The 19,541-nt window shown below is 30.2% G+C and overlaps 2 protein-coding genes across 2 annotated transcripts; both read right to left on the bottom strand.

Annotated features, from left to right (window-relative positions):
* Nucleotides 1-7,027: 7,027 nt before the first annotated feature.
* On the bottom strand, nt 7,028-8,981 carry LOC122723240 (cytochrome P450 CYP736A12-like). Its single transcript, XM_043954928.1, has 2 exons — nt 8,100-8,981; nt 7,028-7,972 (listed from the first exon to the last, which is right to left on the bottom strand). Exons 1-2 carry the CDS (start codon nt 8,793-8,795, stop codon nt 7,142-7,144), a joined length of 1,527 nt encoding a protein of 508 aa, XP_043810863.1. The 5' UTR covers nt 8,796-8,981; the 3' UTR covers nt 7,028-7,141.
* An 8,431-nt stretch (nt 8,982-17,412) lies between these two features.
* Nucleotides 17,413-19,206, bottom strand: LOC122723239 (cytochrome P450 CYP736A12-like). Its single transcript, XM_043954916.1, has 2 exons — nt 18,479-19,206; nt 17,413-18,350 (listed from the first exon to the last, which is right to left on the bottom strand). Exons 1-2 carry the CDS (start codon nt 19,172-19,174, stop codon nt 17,520-17,522), a joined length of 1,527 nt encoding a protein of 508 aa, XP_043810851.1. The 5' UTR covers nt 19,175-19,206; the 3' UTR covers nt 17,413-17,519.
* Nucleotides 19,207-19,541: the final 335 nt, after the last annotated feature.

A 19,541-nucleotide genomic window follows, 5' to 3' on the forward strand; every position in this document is an offset into this window, starting at 1 on the left:
TTTTTTGGATTAATATTTATATCTAAAATTTTAAATTTAAAATATAAATATAAAATTTTTAAAATTTTTTCTCCAATAAATTTTTTTATTTATTTTTATTTTTATTTTAAGTATTTAATATGATATTGTAATTTAATTAATTAAATAAAAATTATATTACTAAAAATTTTCAGATAATTTATTTAATAAAATGAAGACAACCGGTTAGTAACTAATAGAAATAATCTCTCTACTTCTCTATGTAAAAGCTACGAAAGCAAAATAATTGCGAGGAGAATAAGACATGTGAATATTGAAAGATGTCCAAATTATTATATATGAATGATTATCCTTTTATTTTTTATATATATATTTAGCTCTGAAATCTCTTAATTTTGGAGACGATTTCAATAAAAAAAACAAAGTCCATTAATAGATAAACACTTAATTTATATATATATATATATAAAAACTCCTAAAATTTAAATTAATTTAAAACCCTTATCTATCTCTATATCATGGTTGATGGAGCGAAGGAAATTCACCTTAGAATTTAATAATTAAAAATCCCAAATAAGTTTAAAATAAGTTCAAGTAGTCTTAAAAAAAATATAATTCATACTTTAAAATTTACATAAATAATAGTCTTATTTTTATTGAAAGAAATTGACTGAGACAAAGTCATTTGAATAAAAGACCTGATCTTTTGGTTGTTTGAGTTTTTTTAGCTGTAGTTGATTTGTTGTTATGTAAATTACGTAGCGTAAATTGTGATCTTTATTGTTAAGTGTAAAAGCTATATATATTCAACAGTAGCTTCAATAAAAGGGATCACTTTCAAATTCCAATTGTTTGTGTTTCTGTTTTAGTGATTTGCAGTCTAGAACTTGACAATTGGTATCAGAGCCCCCACTGGGCTTGTAGAACGAGAAGTAGCAGACTCCAAGTGATCCACCACCGAAAGCATGAGTGATGATAAGACGCTGACTAATATTCCTCACTTCGATGGTCATTATGACAATTGGAGCGAACTGATGGAAAATCTTCTCAGAGCAAAAGGACATTGGAGCTTGCTTTCAAGAACCTTTAGAAGGGACAATGCTGACTGAGAAGCAACAGGCACAGCTTGATGATGCCCGAACTAAGGATCATCAGGTCAATCATTATTTGTTCCAGGCAATTGACCGCACTGTCTTTTAACAAATCTTGGATCATTGCACAGCCAAGATTGTTTGGGATTCCATGAAGCGGAAGTTTGGAGGAAATTTAAAAGCTAAGAAATCTCTGCTTAACTCATTAAGAAGGGAGTTTGAGGTTCTCGTAATGAAGAAAGATGAATCTATCAATGACTACTTTGCAAGAGCGATGATGGTCTCCAACAAGATGAGAAGCAATGGAGAAGACATGTCTGACATAAAGATCATTGAAAAAATTCTGCATACCCTAACAGAGAAATTCACATATGTCATTGTAGCTATTGAAGAATCATAAGATACGGAGAGCATGTCCGTTGATGAATTGCAGAGTTCATTAGTGGTGCATGAACAAAAGTTTCAACGAACAGACAATGGCAATGTGGATCAAGTTCTGAAGGTCAAAGGTGAGTTGGATCAACCAATTTGAAAATTCGAACCTTGAATCCAAAATGTCTGATATAGTATTAATGTGTTAATGTAGTGTGTACACACGTTGATATCACTAGATTAATGAACTTTCTCTATTTCATATACACTAGGCCATTCTTTCCATCAATGAAAATATTTTTCTAATTAATGTAAAAATTAAATTATTTTAAGAAAATAGTTTTTTTTATTAAAATTAAACTTTCTCTATATAAATTTATTAACATTATTTTTTTAATATTACAACCAAATGAAAAATAATTTATAATTTCTATAAAAATATTCCATCGATAATATTTCTAAATACAAATTATTTTTCAGGAAATAAAAAGAGTATAGAGCAATCTTGTAGGCTATATTTGGAGCAATCCTAACTCTTCATTTCTCTAAGCACATAAAAGAAAGGATGGTCTATTTTACCCTTTAAAATATGGAACAATAAGATAAAAGTTCTTAAATAATTTTAGGATCCAGTCAACAGAGGAAGAGCATCTTCCAGAGGCATGAGACACGGACAAGGGAGATCAACTTTCAACAAAGAAACTGTTGAATGTTTTAAATGTCATGAGTTGGGACATTTTCAATACGAATATCCAAAGTTGAACCAGAATACCAAGAAGGAAGCTAAGGAAGCAAATTATATTGAGATCGATGAAGATGAGTTGTTACTGATGGCTTAGGTGGAACAACATGAAGCAAAGCAGAGTGATGTATTGTTCTTAGATTCTGAATGTTCAAATCACATGTGTGGACATCCTTATATGTTTTCAAGCTTGGACACAACTTTCTCTCATACAATCAAGCTTGGAAACAATACAATAATGGAGGTTACTGGAAAGGGTGTCGTGAAGATATGTTTGCAGGGGGTATGTTATATAGTTGATGATGTGTATTGTGTATCAGAACTAAAAAATAAACTTTTGAGTTTCAGAAATCTTCAAAAAAAAGGGATTTCACCTAGAAGATGTATTTGTAGAACAGCCAAAAGGATACGAGAAGAAAGGAAGTGAACAAAGGTTTATAAGTTGCAAAAGGCCCTTTACGGACTGAAACAGGCACCTAGGGCATGCTTCAATCGGATAGAGTCTTATTTCATCAAGGAATGATTCAAAAGTAGTTCCAGTGAGTAGACACTCTTTGTCAAGAGAATGGGAGGTAAAATTCTCACTGTGAGCATTTATGTTGATAATCTTTTATTTACCGGTGATGATAAAGATTATTTACCGGTGATGATAAAGATTTGTTGAATGACTTTAAATGTTCTATGAAAAGAGAGTTTAATATGACGGATTTAGGTCAAATGAGATTTTTTCTTGGTATAGAGGTGATACAAAGATCACATGGGGTGTTTATATGCCAAAGGAAGTATGCGACTGAAATTTTGAGTCGTTTTGGAGTACAAAATTACAATCCAATTTGCAATCCTATTGTTCTTGGACAAAAAATTGGAAAAGATAGGAAGCTTGATGCATCTCATAGCTACTCGTCCTGACCTCATGTTTATTGTAAGTCTGATTAGTCGTTTCATGGCGAGTCCTACACAACAACACTTTGCAACAGCAAAAAGGATCTTAAGTGACTATGCTGGCAATATGGAAAATAGCAAAAGTACTTTAGGCTACGTGTTTATGATGAGTGGAGGAGCAGTAGCTTGATCATCTTGAAAGCAACCTATAGTCACCTTATCAACAACAGAGGCAAAGTTTGTGGCAACAACAGCATGTGCTTGTCAAACCATCGTGATGAAGAGGATACTAAAAGAAATTGGTTGAGTATAGAGTACAAGGTTAATGTGTGATAATGCTTCGACTATAAGGTTGTCCAAAAATCCAGTTTTACATAGACGTTCCAAGCACATTAGGGTCAAATTTCATTTTCTCAAAGATCTTATAAGAGAAAGAATTGTTATTTTGTTATTTTGTGGCACTCGAGATCAACTTGCAGATATGATGAATTCTGATTTGAACTAATTCTTGCATAAGGAATAAATTCAAGGGAGGGAATGTTAGAATAAATTGACTGAGTCAAAGTCATTCGAAAAAAATACCTGATCTTTTAGTTGTTGGAGTCTTTTTAGCTGTAGTTGATTTGCTGTTATGTAAATCACATAGCGTAAATTATGATCTTTATTGTTAAGTGTAAAAACTATATATATTCAAAAGTAGCTTGAATGAAAGGGGATCACTTTCAAATTTCAATTGTTTGTGTCTCTATTTTAGAGATTTGCAATCTAAAACTTCACAATTTTGACTTTTTAATAATAATTTAGATCTAAAATTTAGATAAAAAATAAAATTTAAAATTTTGAATAATAAAATTAATTTTTTTATATTTATCTGAATTTTAGCCCTTAATTTCCATTTATTTTAATTAAAAAAATTTTAATCTGCTTGTATCATGCAATGTAGATTATTAAAGACCCATTAAATAAATAAATCTAAACTAAAAAAAATAAATCCAAATATTTAAATTAAATTCATATTTATATTTAAAACTTTTAATTTTGAATAATAAAGCTTAACGTTTTAATTTATTACAATTATAACTAAAAAAATTAAATTGAATATGAAAAAATTAACAGTAAGTTATAATATAATCCTAAAATATATAGTTTAATCGATAATTTTTAAAATTTAGAGTAAAATTATAAAAATTTATAAATAAGGAATTAAACTAACCATTTTTTCAATCAATATTTATATCTAAAATTTTAAAGTTAAATATAAATATGAAATTTCATAAATCTTTAAATTTTTTTCTCCAATAATTTTTTTAGTTTTATTTTTATTTTAAGTACTTAATATTGTAATCTAATTAATTAAATAAAGATTATATTACTAAAAATTTTTAAATAATTTATTTAATAAAATAAAGATAGATAGTTAGCAACCAATGGAAATAATCTCTTAACTTCTCTATTTAAAAACCATGAAAGCAAAGTCGTTTGTCAAGAGAATGGGAGATAAAATTCTCATTGTGAGCATTTATGTTGATGATCTTTCATTTACTGGTGATGTGATGATGAAAATTTGTTGAATGACTTTAAATGTTCTATGAAAAGAGAGTTTGATATGACATATTTAGGTCAAATGTGATTTTTTTTTCTTGGTATTGAGTTGATATAAAGATCATATGGAGTGTTTATATGCCAAAGGAAGTATGCGACTGAAATTTTGAGCCGTTTTGGAGTACAGAATTACAATCCAGTTTGCAATCCTATTATTCCTGGACAAAAAATTGAAAAAGATGAAGACGACATAAAAGTAGATGCAACCAAGTACAAGCAGATAGTAGGAAGCTTGATGTATCTTAGAGCTACTCGTTCTGACCTCATGTTTATTGTAAGTTGATTAGTCGTTTCATGGCGAGTCCTACACAATAACACTTTGCAGTAGCAAAAAAGGCCTTAAGTGACTATACCGGTGATATAGAAGATAGCAAAACTACTTTATGATGAGTGGAGGAGTAGCTTAGTCATCTCGAAAGCAATCTATAGTCACCTTATCAACTACAGGGGCAGAGTTCGTGGCAACAGCAACATGTGCTTGTCAAGCCATCCGGATGGAGAGGATACTAAAAGAAATTGGTCATTGCTCAAGTAAAGTACACAAGGTTAATGTGTGATAATGCTTCAACTATAAGGTTGTCTAAAAATCCAGTTTTATATGGACGTTCCAAGCACATAAGGGTTAGGTTTCATTTTCTCAGAGATCTTACAAGAGAAGAAATTGTTAATTTGCTATTTTGTGGCACTCGAGATCAACTTGCAAATCAGATGATAAAGCCTCTCAAGTTGGAAGCATTTTGAAAATTGCATGAAGAAATAGACATGTGCACTGATTCTGATTTGAACTAATTCCTACAAAAGGAATAAGTTTAAGAGAGGGAATGTTAGAAGAAATTGACTGAGTCAAAGTCGTTTGAATAAAAGACTTTATTTTTTAGTTGTTGGAGTCTTTTTAGCTATAGTTAATTTGTGTTATGTAAATCACGGCGTACATTGTGGTCTTTATTGTTAAGTGTAAAAGCTATATATATTCAAAAGTAGTTTCAATAAAAGGGGATCCCTTCCAAATTTCAATTGTTTGTCTCTATTTTAGCAATTTGCAGTCTAAAACTTCACAATTTTGACTTTTTAATAATAGTTTAGAACTAAAATTTGGATTGAAAAATAAACTTTAAAATTTTGTACAATAAAATTAATTTTTTTATATTTATCTGAATTTTAGCCCTTAATTTCTATTAATTTTAATTAATTTTTTTAATCTGCATATCATGTCACGTGGATTATTAAAGACCCATTAAATAAATAAATCTAAATGGTTAGATTAAATTTATATTTATATTCAAAATTTTTAATTTTGAATAATAAAACTTAACGTTTTAATTTATCATAATTATAACTAAAAAAATTAAATTAAATATAAAAAAATTAATTGTAAGTTATAATATAATCCTAAAGTTTTGTTAAACTAATAACTTACGATATACCTTTTTTTATTTCAAAAATATTTTTTATTAATCTTATTATTTATTTTTCATTTTCATTTTATATACTAAAATAATTTTTTAAACTTTTTCTTCTCAAAATAATTCATAATTAACTTCTCTTCAATATTTAATATAGTATATGATTGATTTAGAATTATTTTAAATAAAAAAAATAAAAAAAAAATTTAAAAGTTGACTAAAAGTCATGTAGTATAGTTATATAGTGTTCTCATTAGTAACATAAAATTTTTTCTTAAAAAAGAAGTAAAATTAAGTAAATTCTTAAAATCTAAATTTAATTGATTATTTTCAAAAAATATGGTAAAATTCATCACGGTCGAATAGATGGTAGGTGATTAATTCATTATGGGCTGATGGTAGTTACAATTGTCAAAATATTGATTTAGTCGATAATTTTTACAATTTAAAGTAAAATTGTAAAAATTTATAAATAATGGATTAAACTAACAATTTTTTGGATTAATATTTATATCTAAAATTTTAAATTTAAAATATAAATATAAAATTTTATAAATTTTTTCTCCAATAAATTTTTTATTTATTTTTATTTTTATTTTAAGTATTTAATATGATATTGTAATTTAATTAATTAAATAAAAATTATATTACTAAAAATTTTTAGATAATTTATTTAATAAAATGAAGACAACCGATTAGTAACTAATAGAAATAATCTCTCTACTTCTCTGTGTAAAAGCTACGAAAGCAAAATAATTGCGAGGAGAATAAGACATGTGAATATTGAAAGATGTCCAAATTATTATATATGAATGATTATCCTTTTATTTTTTATATATATTTAGCTCTGAAATCTCTTAATTTTGGAGACGATTTCAATAAAAAAAACAAAGTCCATTGATAGATAAACACTTAATTTATATTTATATATATAAAAACTCCTAAAATTTAAATTAATTTAAAACCCTTATCTATCTCTATATCATGGTTGATGGAGTGAAGGAAATTCACCTTAGAATTTAATAATTAAACTAGGAAGCACACATTGATTTGGCTACTTCCAAAGCACTTCAAACACCCAGTCGATACTTTGGCACCACGACCAAATGGCTAGCTCTTGGCATCGACAGGCCAAATACCTCACTCATGTCCAATTCACCAGGCAACACACCATCTGGGAGCTCCCAGTTGAAGCAATGCACTAGCTGAGCTATAACAAGCCTAACAACAGTTAATCCGAGTTGCATTCCAGGGCAACCTCTACGCCCAGAACCAAATGGGAGAAACTCAAAATCACGTCCTCGAATGTCTATACTTTTCGCAGCAAATCTTTCTGGCAAAAACTCTTCTGCGTTATCTGACCAAACATCAGGATCTCGTCCAATTCCCCAAGCATTCACTATAATTCTTGCCTTCTTCGGTATATGATACCCATCAATTATTATCTCCTCCATACAGCTTCGAGGAATTAGAAGTGGCCCAACAGGATGTAACCTCAAGCTTTCTTTTATAACCATATCTAGATATGGAAGATTGGAGAGATCTTTTTCCTGCACCATTTTATCCAATCCAACAACACTCTGCAATTCATCTTGCAGGCGTTTCATTGCAGAAGGATGTCTGAGGAGTTCTGTGAGTGTCCACTCAATGGTAATGGCTGATGTGTCAAATGAACCTATGATCATGTCTTGTAAAATAGCTTTTATGTTGGTTCTATCCAGTGTGGAGAGTGATTCATCATTGGATGCGATGGGTTGGTTCATCAAAGAAAGCAACACATCAACAAAATCTCTTATTTGCTGTTGCTTTTGCCATTGAGCTTCCCTTTCATGTTCATCTATTATCTTCTCTAAGATTTTGTCCATTTTGTTGCTATATGCCTTCATACGTTGTTTCAATCCCTATATGCAAATATTTGAATTAAAAAATTAATACTTAGTAGAATTTAAATTTGAGATCTCACAAGTTAATCAGCAATATTGAAATCTCATTAGTTAAGAAAAAAGAAAAGAAAAGAAAAACAAATACCTGAAGATCAAATGCTCCTAAAAAAGGAACATAATCAGCAATATTGAAAGCTCCTGTCAAGTTCAAAGCTTCCTCAATCAACAGCTTTAGATCAAATTCATAAATTTTAGCTTCCCCAAAGACCAACTTGCAACTCATGTTCCGAATCAGATCTCCCACGCCTAAACTGATATCCACCGCCACACGCGCCGCCGCAGCTTGCTTTAGCGAATTAACCAACAACCGCACCTCCTCCATCCTCATCGGAGCAAAGTACTCAATTTTTGACGGAGAAAGAAGTTGTAACGTGCACAATTTCCTTATGCTACGCCAGTAAGGGCCATACTCTGAAAAAGCCATTCCCTTGTTGCCATAGGACATGTACACGGAAGCTTGTATTATAGGACGGCTAGCGAATACAACGTCGTGTGCCTTGAGAAATAACTCAGCAGCTTGAGGAGATGATACAACAATTGCTGGTATTGAGCCTAGTCTCATGGACATGATAGGGCCATACTTTTTGGACAAACGGTAAAGGGATCGATGGGGGAGGCTGCCCAACATGTAGAGATTACCGATAATCGGTAAGGCTGGGGGTCCCGGAGGTAGCTTCCGGTCATTTTTTGGATGTCTCCGGGACCGGAATGCGGTGGCGCTTAAATTGAAAATGAATAATACTAGCAAAACAACTAGTATGGCTAAGAGGGAAGGAGACATCACCAGCGGCTCAAGTAATGGCTGTGAATAATCAAATGGTGGCTGAGAGGAAAATCAAAACTGATTCATTGGTTAAGATATGAGTAATGGACAAATGGATACCTATTCCTCCTCCATTTCTAGTTTTGTCTTCGCTCCGGTAAGACACGTGACGAGCCATTTGATACACATGCAGGTCGCAATCTATGAAATTTTTCACATAGATACAGTGTATCTGTTTCATATTTAATTTTTTTTTATTTTAGTTTTTTAAATTTACTTTGATTTGATTTTTATTGATTTTTGGCCTTTCATATTGTTCTGTCTCCTCTTTTATAGCTCAATAGACTTTTGATCAATGTTAGATATTAATCATTTTTAAAAGAAAAAAATTGGAAATTAATTATAGAGTGGTATAGTGATGAAATTATAGTTTTTAAATATTATATATTGATAGATTGGTTTTGAAGAAATTTCATTTACTATAATAAATATTAAAATTAATCATAAAAATTTTATAATAATATTAATTTCATTGTTATAAAAATTAATATACAACAACGATATAAATAAAATAATTTGTTGCTAATGATAAAAAATATAACAATAACAAATATTCTATAGTTTAATAAATTTTTTTAAGCAATAATATTTATTATGATTTAATACTAAAAGATATTAGTAACAATTAATTTTTTAAATAATTGTTTAACACTATAAAAAAATATAATAATTAATATAATAAATATATTTTATTCAATAAAATAAAAATGATTGATCAGTCATTTGAGAAAGCCACAGTTAGCTAATATTTCTTGTTAAAGTTTGAGCTTAATTAGATACGGTTTATTAAATGCTTATAGTATATCAATCACAATTAATTATTAGATATCGATTATTAATTATAAATTATCAAGTTATATTTAATAATTAAATTAGAGAAAATCTTAATAATATAAAAATTTATTTGGATATTTTGATTTTGAAAATTAAAGTAAATCAAAATAATTAAAATTTTTTAAAATAAAATTGAATCAAATAGACTAATTATAAAATCAAATTAAAAAAATTAAAGTTTATTGGTTGTTTTTTTGTTTGAACCAGCACTTGTTTAAGGTTGAGAGGTTCTTGAGAGAAAGTAAGAAAGAGAATCAAAAGAAGCGGATTTCAGGATTGGGGTTCTTCTACCCATCGGCCGAGAAATTATAATCCTGGCTATAGTAGAGTTATTCGTTTGACCTCATAGGATTTTTTATTGTAATTTGTGTATAATTTAAGTTTTGACTCGGCCAATCATCGGCGTACATAATGTAAATCGGTGGATTAATCAATATTAGAGTGTGAAACTGCTTTTTTATTACGGTTCTATGGTTACTCGAGACTAAAATGCTATGGTATCGATTTTTTTTTTGACTTTCAATTGATGATTATGAACTTATCGAGCTCGTTAATAGTTAGGTGGATGTTTGTTTGGTTTCTTTACTTTCTTCTCTACCTTTCTAGTTGTTCCTCTTTCAAAATTGCATTTTTGTTTTGATTTGTTGGCTTCATTGGTTTGATCTTTGTTTTTAGAGTGTATGGTTGTCGGCAGTCTTTTCTATTTGAGTTTTGGTTGGAATGTGGACTTTTCTGTTTCTGAGTCAGTTTTGCTTTGTAATCAACTGTTTTTTTAGATTTTCAATACAATTAACTTGCATGTTCAAAAAAAATTAACACTTGTTCTAATAATATTTAATTAGGTTTAGAAGATATTTAAATTTATAAATTTAAAAATAAAATTTAAAAAGAAATTAGTGAAAAGTATATTTTATATAAATTATTAATAAAAAATATAAACTAAATAATTAATTTTAAAATGTATTTAAATATTATAATTGAATTTAAAATTCATTTTAAATTATTAAAAATAATAATAAAATCTGAATTGAAATGGAGTGATTTTTGCAGGTTGCTATTTGTCCAAGCCAGGGGGCTGTGGCCCACATTTGTCTCATTAGATTTTTTTTTTTTCTGATGTGAAAATTTTTCATATAAATACAGGGTATTAATTTCATATTTATATACGCAAAAATCAATGGCCACGTCGCCTTCAAAATAAATTTAAAAAAAAAAAGTGAATCAGAGAAATTATGAAGTGGTATATATATATAAATTTTTGAAAAAATAGTTTTAAATATTTACCAGTAATAATATAAAATTATTATAATTTTTTTCATTATATATAATAATATATTTTAATAAAAAATTTATTTTATATTTAATAAAATTATAATTTTAACTATATAATTTTTTATCATTAAAAAGTAAATAAATTATTAATTTATATTAATAATAAAAATAAATATAATAAATTTTAAATTATTTTCATTAATTTATAATTATAATTAAAGTTATAAAATCATAATTTACCGCATATGTTTTAGAAATTTTCAGCTTACATTTCCGAAGAGTGTGGCCAAATATTGAATTATTAAGGAACCACATGGCCAAGTATTCTTAACTTTGAGTTTAATTTGCAACGCGGTTCCTTCGTACTTCATACTTACTTAATATTTTGAGATTTAGAAAAATAAAATTTTTGAGCGCGTATAAATTTGATACGGAAGGATCACATTTTTCTCTTTTATTTTTTTTTTCTTATCTGAAGTGATATATAATCGCCACCCTATTATAATATCACCTGTCTCTATTATGTAGAACTATATGTACGGTGTACCTGCATGTCCATTTTCATCGGACAGTTATTTAATTTCTTTTCGACGCATGTACTGATAGAGCCGCAATATAATTGGACTTGTTCTCCTATTTCCCGTCACATCAAACGAGTTAGGCTCATTTTTAGTAGGTCTGAACCCTCAACCAGTCCGGTCTACTTTAAACGCGAATTGAATGGTGTGTTGATAAATCATTCTGATTAGTAGACTCTAATGGAGTTTGGAGCCGCTTCTTTTTTCCGAACTCGACTTCAGTCCAAATGACATAAATCCAACAGTCATCAATACTTATCCCAAGATTCACAAAAACTTTGAAATTGATGCATCTAGAACATATAAATTTTCAGCTTCCCTCATGAAAAGCATGTTCAAAATTCAATTATTAATGTACTTGATTGTATGGTCCACAATATTTAAAAATTAGCTGGCAGTCTGGAGGATTATTATTTTTTATTATATGATCTAAGGCCTACATTTAAGAAGCATCATAAAAGCCCAACGGTGAAGCTTTGAGAATCCATGGGACTACATATTTGCAAAGGATGGAGGATGTAGAGCTATCGGAAGGAAGGGAAAAATCTTCACCCAATCTCTACAAACCACCATCTCTTGATTCAAGGGAGAGTACAAATGGCCTAGAAAGTGCCGATTAAGAAGGAGAATTGTGTATTATTATAGTACCACCTGTTTCTATTATGTAGAATCATATGTACGGTGTACCTGCATGTCCATTTTCATCGGACAGTCATTTAATTTCTTTTCGACGCATGTACTGATAGAGTCGCAATATAATTGGACTTGTTCTCCTATTTCCCGTCACATCAAACGAGTTAGGCTCATTTTTAGTAGGTCTGAACCCTCAACCAGTCCGGTCTACTTTAAACGCGAATTGAATGGTGTGTTGATAAATCATTCTGATTAGTAGACTCTAATGGAGTTTGGAGCCGCTTCTTTTTTCCAAACTCGACTTCAGTCCAAATGACATAAATCCAACAGTCATCAATACTTATCCCAAGATTCACAAAAACTTTGAAATTGATGCATCTAGAACTTATAAATTTTCAGCTTCCCTCATGAAAAGCATGTTCAAAATTCAATTATTAATGTACTTGATTGTATGGTCCACAATATTTAAAAATTAGCTGGCAGTCTGGAGGATTATTATTTTTTATTATATGATCTAAGGCCTACATTTAAGAAGCATCATAAAAGCCCAACGGTGAAGCTTTGAGAATCCATGGGACTACATATTTGCAAAGGATGGAGGATGTAGAGCTATCGGAAGGAAGGGAAAAATCTTCACCCAATCTCTACAAACCACCATCTCTTGATTCAAGGGAGAGTACAAATGGCCTAGAAAGTGCCGATTAAGAAGGAGAATTGTGTATTTTTAGGCGATTCTATCGCCCTTTTTGAGATAAGTTTGGTGAGTATTTTGCTTTTTATCGAATTAAAAAATATAATAGAAAATATTATAAAATTTCTAAATTTTAATAAAATTAATTATTAAATTTTTATTTTTAGGTGTATTGACTCTCGCATTACTTTAAAAATTTATCTGCAAAATAAAAATTTATATACTATATATGTAATAAGAATACTTGTTGTAAATTAAATAATATTTATCAATAAATAGTATGTCGCACATGGCATTTAGTCTTATATTTCAGATGAATATAAACATTAAATTTGACTAATAATATACAATCCGATGAGTCCAATAAATAATAGTTTGCAAGTGTGAATTTCTCTAAAACGTTCATGGTGATTTTAACTAACAATAAAATTTTTACACTAGGCTAAAATACTAATTTACGTAAATAGTCAAGATGACAAAACGCCTTGATCTAGAGAAAAATTTGTACAGTTTAGTTACATCGCGCGCATTAATCTTCTCCCATGATTGATGGATTGCCTTGTATTGCACTTTCTTCTCACATCATCATCTTCCTCTATTTAACTTTCACCGTGTGCCTTTTAGATGTAACTTGTGATTCTCAGGTCTTTCCACCACCTCTCTTCCCTTCGATCTTTCCTGTTGTTGCTGGTTATTAGCCTTTCTTGGCTTGCCATGTGGATCTTAATGGATTTTGTTTGAAAACTTCAATGACAGAATAGTCTCCTTCGTATTGATGATTAAGATCCAGTGAAATCACCAAATGCGGGCATTTGGACTGTGGTTTGATTTAATGGGCAAATCAATGAACTATGATTGGTTCGATGAGTGAAGAATGCCTTTGAGATTTCATATGAGTTCCTCCATGCTAGATCTTGAGGAAAAGGCTTGCAAAATATGGGAAAAATGTCAGAGGTCTATCGGGAATGCCCAATAGAGACCCTCTGACGTTTAAGTCAGATTCAAAATTTCTAGTATGATGCATTAACTCAAAGAGAAAATAAGAATAAAGTATTAAAGAGAAGGATGAAATTCTAGAGGCTACGTGTGAGAGTGTAAGGGGAGTCTGAGAGAGATCCCCCTTTCGGGTTAGATCAGTGATATATATACTAGTTGATCATTCTGACACCTCTTACGTCATGCCCTTTCAGACTAGACGGGAATATCCTTTTGTAGGCGTGTTAAGCGCTCATTAATAGTGGGCAGTTGGCTAATAAATATAGAGTCGGCTAACCCATACATTGTTTATCGTATACATCATGTTAGTCTATTTTACTGCATATGCATTCATGACTCCAGTAACGTACCGAGGAGACACCAACATGTTGAAGGTGGACACTTTACCCTAATTTCATCAGGTCATGCCCCGCTCACTTGATCTATACAGAGGTGAGTGTCTTTCAGTCACTGAGGTCAGTCGTGTCTGCATTCAATGCCTTGTTGTAGTACGAGATTTGCCCATTTGCTCTGGACTTTAGCAAGGTCAGGGTATTAGTGGTCTGATCTTCATATCTTATATGTGGAACTTTCTACTATTTAGTTGGACCAAATGGAAACATAACATTATTTTCTGAATTTCGTATACACGTGTCATGATCTTAATGAGTTCTATTTTTTATAGTCCTCCCTCCACTCGGAGAGATATAGAAAAACTTTTAAACAATACTCGGACACCGCAACCAAATGGCTTGCTCGAGACAATGACAGGCCCAAATTAAAGAAATGAACTAACTAAGCAACAACAAGCCTAACAGTAATTAATTCCAGTTGGATTTCAGTAGCAACACATCAACGAAATCTATTATTTTCTGCTGATTTTTCCATTGAGCTTTTCTTTATGTTCATCTATTATCTTATCCAAGATTTTGTCCACTGCTTGCTATATGCCTTCATACATCTTTTCAATCCCTATATACAAATATATATTTATTAAAAAGATTTATACATATTAGAATTTAAATTTGAAATCTCACAAGTTTTAAAGAATTTTATTTAATAGCAAAGAACCTGAAGATCAAGGCTCCTATAAGAGGAATGTAATCTGGAAGCTCCTGCCAAGTTCAAAGTTTTTTTTTTATTACAATGAATTGATGATGTGAATTTTTAGACCTTGCAAAACTTTTTATTTTTAATTTCGAAATTTTTATAAAGTATGATTATTTTCCTTTTCTTTTTTTTTTTAAAAAAAAAAAATTATGTTACCAGAGAAGGAATTTTATTGACTAGTTATGATTATGGCTAAAAAGAAGACTTCCCATTTCTTAAAATTAAAATTTCCATTCAGCTCTTGGCATTCTTCAAATTAATAAAATTAATATCAATGGACGCCATAAAAATATTATTATTATTATTATTATTATTATTATTATTATTATTATTATTATTATTATTATTATTATTATTATGTCACTCGCAAGTTTTATGCTCAAATCATTTGTTCAAGTATGTGAAATAATGATAAATGTTTACCATTATAAAAGTGAGTGGATCTCCGAATTCCAAAATAAGTTTGTTAACTAAGAAAATATTTGATATTTTCCAACTCTAAAATGGTCGCTAGCATATTTTTAAGCAGAAATTATTTGTGCAAGCAGAAATTATTTGTGTAAGTGTACGAAATGATGATAAATGGTTACTTTTTCAAATGTGGGTCTCGGAGTTCCGTAACAAGTTTGTTAACTAAGAATGTATTTGAGATTTTTCAACTCTAAAGTGGTTACTTGCAAATTTTTTTGCACAAATAATTTATTCAAGTGTGCAAAATGATTATAAATGCTTATTTTTACAAAGTAGATTTTAGAACTCTAAAACAAGTTTGCCAATTAAGGACATATTTGATATTTTTCAACCTAAAATGGTTACTCGCAAATTTTTATGCGTAAATTATTTGTGCAACTATGCGAACATGACATTAAATGTTTATCTTTATAAAAGTGGGTCCTAGAGTTTCGGAACAAATTTGCCAACAAAATATATATTTGATATTTCTCAATCAATTTCAAAATGGTCATTTGCAAGTTTTTACACGCAAATCAGTTGTGTAAGTGCGTGAAATGACAAAAATGTTTTCGTTCACAAAAGTACCCTTCGAAGCTCCAGAACATATTTGCATAAACCTGATATTTTTCAACCCTAAAATAGTCGCTTTAAGTTTTTACGCACAAATAGTTTATACAAGTATTTGAAATAACTATAAATGTTTACCTTTATAAAAGTGGATTCCAGAGCTCCGGAACGAGTTTACAACTACGAACATATTTCTTTTTTTTTTAATTCCAAAATGGTCTTTCGCAAGTTTTTTTTGTGCAAATCATATATGCAAGTGCGCGAAATGATGACAAATATTTACATTTATAAAAGTGGGTCCCGGAGTTCTGGAATCAGTTTGTCAACTAAGAACATATTTGATATTTCTAATCTAAAAATAGTTACTTGCAAGTTTTTATACTCAAATCATATGTGCAAGTGCGCGAAATGACGATAAGTGTGTACATTTACAAAACTGAGTCTAAGAGCTTCGGATCAACTTTGCCAACTAAAGACATATTTGATATTTTTTAATCTCAAAATAGTCAATCGCAAGTTTTTACCTGCAAATCATTTGTGTGGATGCACGAAATGACGATAAATGTTTTTATTTACAAAAGTTGGTCCCGTAGCTCCGGAATAAGTTTGCCAACAAAGGTCATATTTGATATTTTCCAATTTCCAAATGATTCATTGATCTGATATCAGATTTAACCAAATTTAATTTATGCTTTAAATTACACTATGGCCTAGTCTATCTCTGTATAGTTTTATTTGTAAATTTTACAAATGATATTCAAATTTATTTTTAATTTAAGAATATTAAGTAGTATTATTTTTAAAAAAAATATCCCTAAACATAATAGCTATTTTTATAATTTTTTAAAATTATGTTTTTATTTCTCTTTTACACTCTTTTAATTATCTAGATAAAAATGAATATTGAAAGATATGCAAGTTATTACATATGAATTATTAATTTATACATATAAACCAGAGAAAACTACGAGAATGTGTATTATGTGGCTTTATTAATTTTTTTATTTTAAGAGTCTTATTTAATTTGTGATAAAATAGTATATGTGTTATTACGCAGATAATAAATAGTAATAATTTTCAGATGCATTAAAAATATTGATACGAAAATTATATTACCAAATATTATTTTAACACAAAATAAATCAGATCTTAAAATAAAAATAAGCGAAATTATAAAATATTTTTTTATATTTTTATTTTTTAATTAATAATTATATTTTACTTAACACATAAGTATTTATTGACAATATCAAAAAATTATCGCTATTTAATAATATTGCGATACCACGTATATTATTTTAATACAAATTGAATTATACATGCTAAAGTGAAAATGAGTGAAACTATAAATTTTTTTTTTATATTTTATAAACAATTATAAAATTTAAATTAATGCAATCTTATTTCTATATTATAGAGACAATTCTTATTTAAACTAGATTTATACAGACCGGTAATATAGGTACATGAGATCTATCGTACGCAGTAATAAGTAAGTATTTTCCATATTATAGTTGAAGAGTGAACAAGGTTCGCCTTAAAATTTGACAATTCAACTTCCAAAGCACTTCAAATACCCAGTCGATACTTGGGCACCACGACCAAATGGCTAGCTCTTGGCAACGACAGGCCAAATACCTCACTCATGTCCAATTCACCAGGCAACACACCATCTGGGAGCTCCCAGTTGAAGCAATGCACTAGCTGAGCTATAACAAGCCTAACAACAGTTAATCCGAGTTGCATTCCAGGGCAACCTCTACGCCCAGAACCAAATGGGAGAAACTCAAAATCACGTCCTCGAATGTCTATACTTTTCGCAGCAAATCTTTCTGGCAAAAACTCTTCTGCATTATCTGACCAAACATCAGGATCTCGTCCAATTCCCCAAGCATTCACTATAATTCTTGCCTTCTTCGGTATATGATACCCATCAATTATTATCTCCTCCATACAGCTTCGAGGAAGTAGAAGTGGCCCAACAGGATGTAACCTCAAGTTTTCTTTTATAACCATATCTAGATATGGAAGATTTGAGAGATCTTTTTCCTCCACCATTTTATCCAATCCAACAACACTCTGCAATTCATCTTGCAGGCGCTTAATTGCAGAAGGATGTCTGAGGAGTTCTGTGAGTGTCCACTCAATGGTAATGGCTGAAGTGTCAAATGAAGCTATGATCATGTCTTGTAAAATAGCTTTTATGTTGGTTCTATCCAGTGTGGAGAGTGATTCATCATTGGATGCGATGGGTTGGTTCATCAAAGAAAGCAACACATCAACAAAATCTCTTATTTGCTGTTGCTTTTGCCATTGAGCTTCCCTTTCATGTTCATCTATTATCTTCTCTAAGATTTTGTCCATTTTCTTGCTAAATGCCTTCATACGTTTTTTCAATCCCTACATGCAAATATTTGTATTAAAAAAATTAATACTTAGTAGAATTTAAATTTGAGATATCACAAGTTAATCAGCAATATTGAAATCTCATTAGTTAAGAAAAAAGAAAAGAAAAGAAAAACAAAGACCTGAAGATCAAATGCTCCTAAAAAAGGAACATAATCAGCAATATTGAAAGCTCCTGTCAAGTTCAAAGCTTCCTCAATTAACAGCTTTAGATCAAATTCATAAATGTTAGCTTCCCCAAAGACCAACTTGCAACTCATGTTCCGAATCAGATCTCCCACGCCTAAACTAATATCCACCGCCTCACGCGCCGCCGCAGCTTTCTTTAGCGAATTAACCAACAACCGCACCTCCTCCATCCTCATCGGAGCAAAGTACTCAATTTTCGACGGAGAAAGAAGTTGTAACGTGCACAATTTCCTTATGCTACGCCAGTAAGGGCCATACTCTGAAAAAACCATTCCCTTGTTGCCATAGAACAAGTACACGGAAGCTTGTATTATAGGACGGCTAGCGAATACAACGTCGTGTGTCTTGAGAAATAACTCAGCAGCTTGAGGAGATGATACAACAATTGCTGGTATAGAGCCTAGTCTCATGGACATGATAGGGCCATACTTTTTGGACAAACGGTAAAGGGATCGATGGGGGAGGCTGCCCAACATGTAGAGATTACCGATAATCGGTAAGGCTGGGGGTCCCGGAGGTAGCTTCCGGTCATTTTTTGGATGTCTCCGGGACCAGAATGAGGTGGCTCTTGGATTGAAAAGGAATGAAACAAGCAAAGTAACTAATATGGCTAAGATGAAAGGAGACATCACCAGCCGCTTGATGAGTAATGGCTGGGAAGTAAGGACTAGAAGTGCTTACCATTTTATAATCTAAGATGCCATGTGAATGGATGAAATGTGTAAAACATAAAGAAATACATTAAATGGAGTGACTAAAAGAAAAATAAAATTTTTTTCGGTAGCTATCCGCAATAGATAATGACATGAGTACTTTGTTTCTCAACTAAAGATTTTAAATTTGAATCATAAGTATAAAACACTTTTAAATTTTGAGAAAATATTTTATTCTTGTTGCGTTGCTTATTGAAAACCGTGTCTACATTAGTTTTGTTCAGTATTTGAATATGAAAAAATTATAAATAATTGAAACACGATAAAAAAATAAGGAAAAGAA

The sequence above is a fragment of the Manihot esculenta genome, chromosome 1 (assembly GCF_001659605.2).
Source record: "Manihot esculenta cultivar AM560-2 chromosome 1, M.esculenta_v8, whole genome shotgun sequence".
Taxonomy (NCBI): Eukaryota; Viridiplantae; Streptophyta; class Magnoliopsida; order Malpighiales; family Euphorbiaceae; genus Manihot; species Manihot esculenta.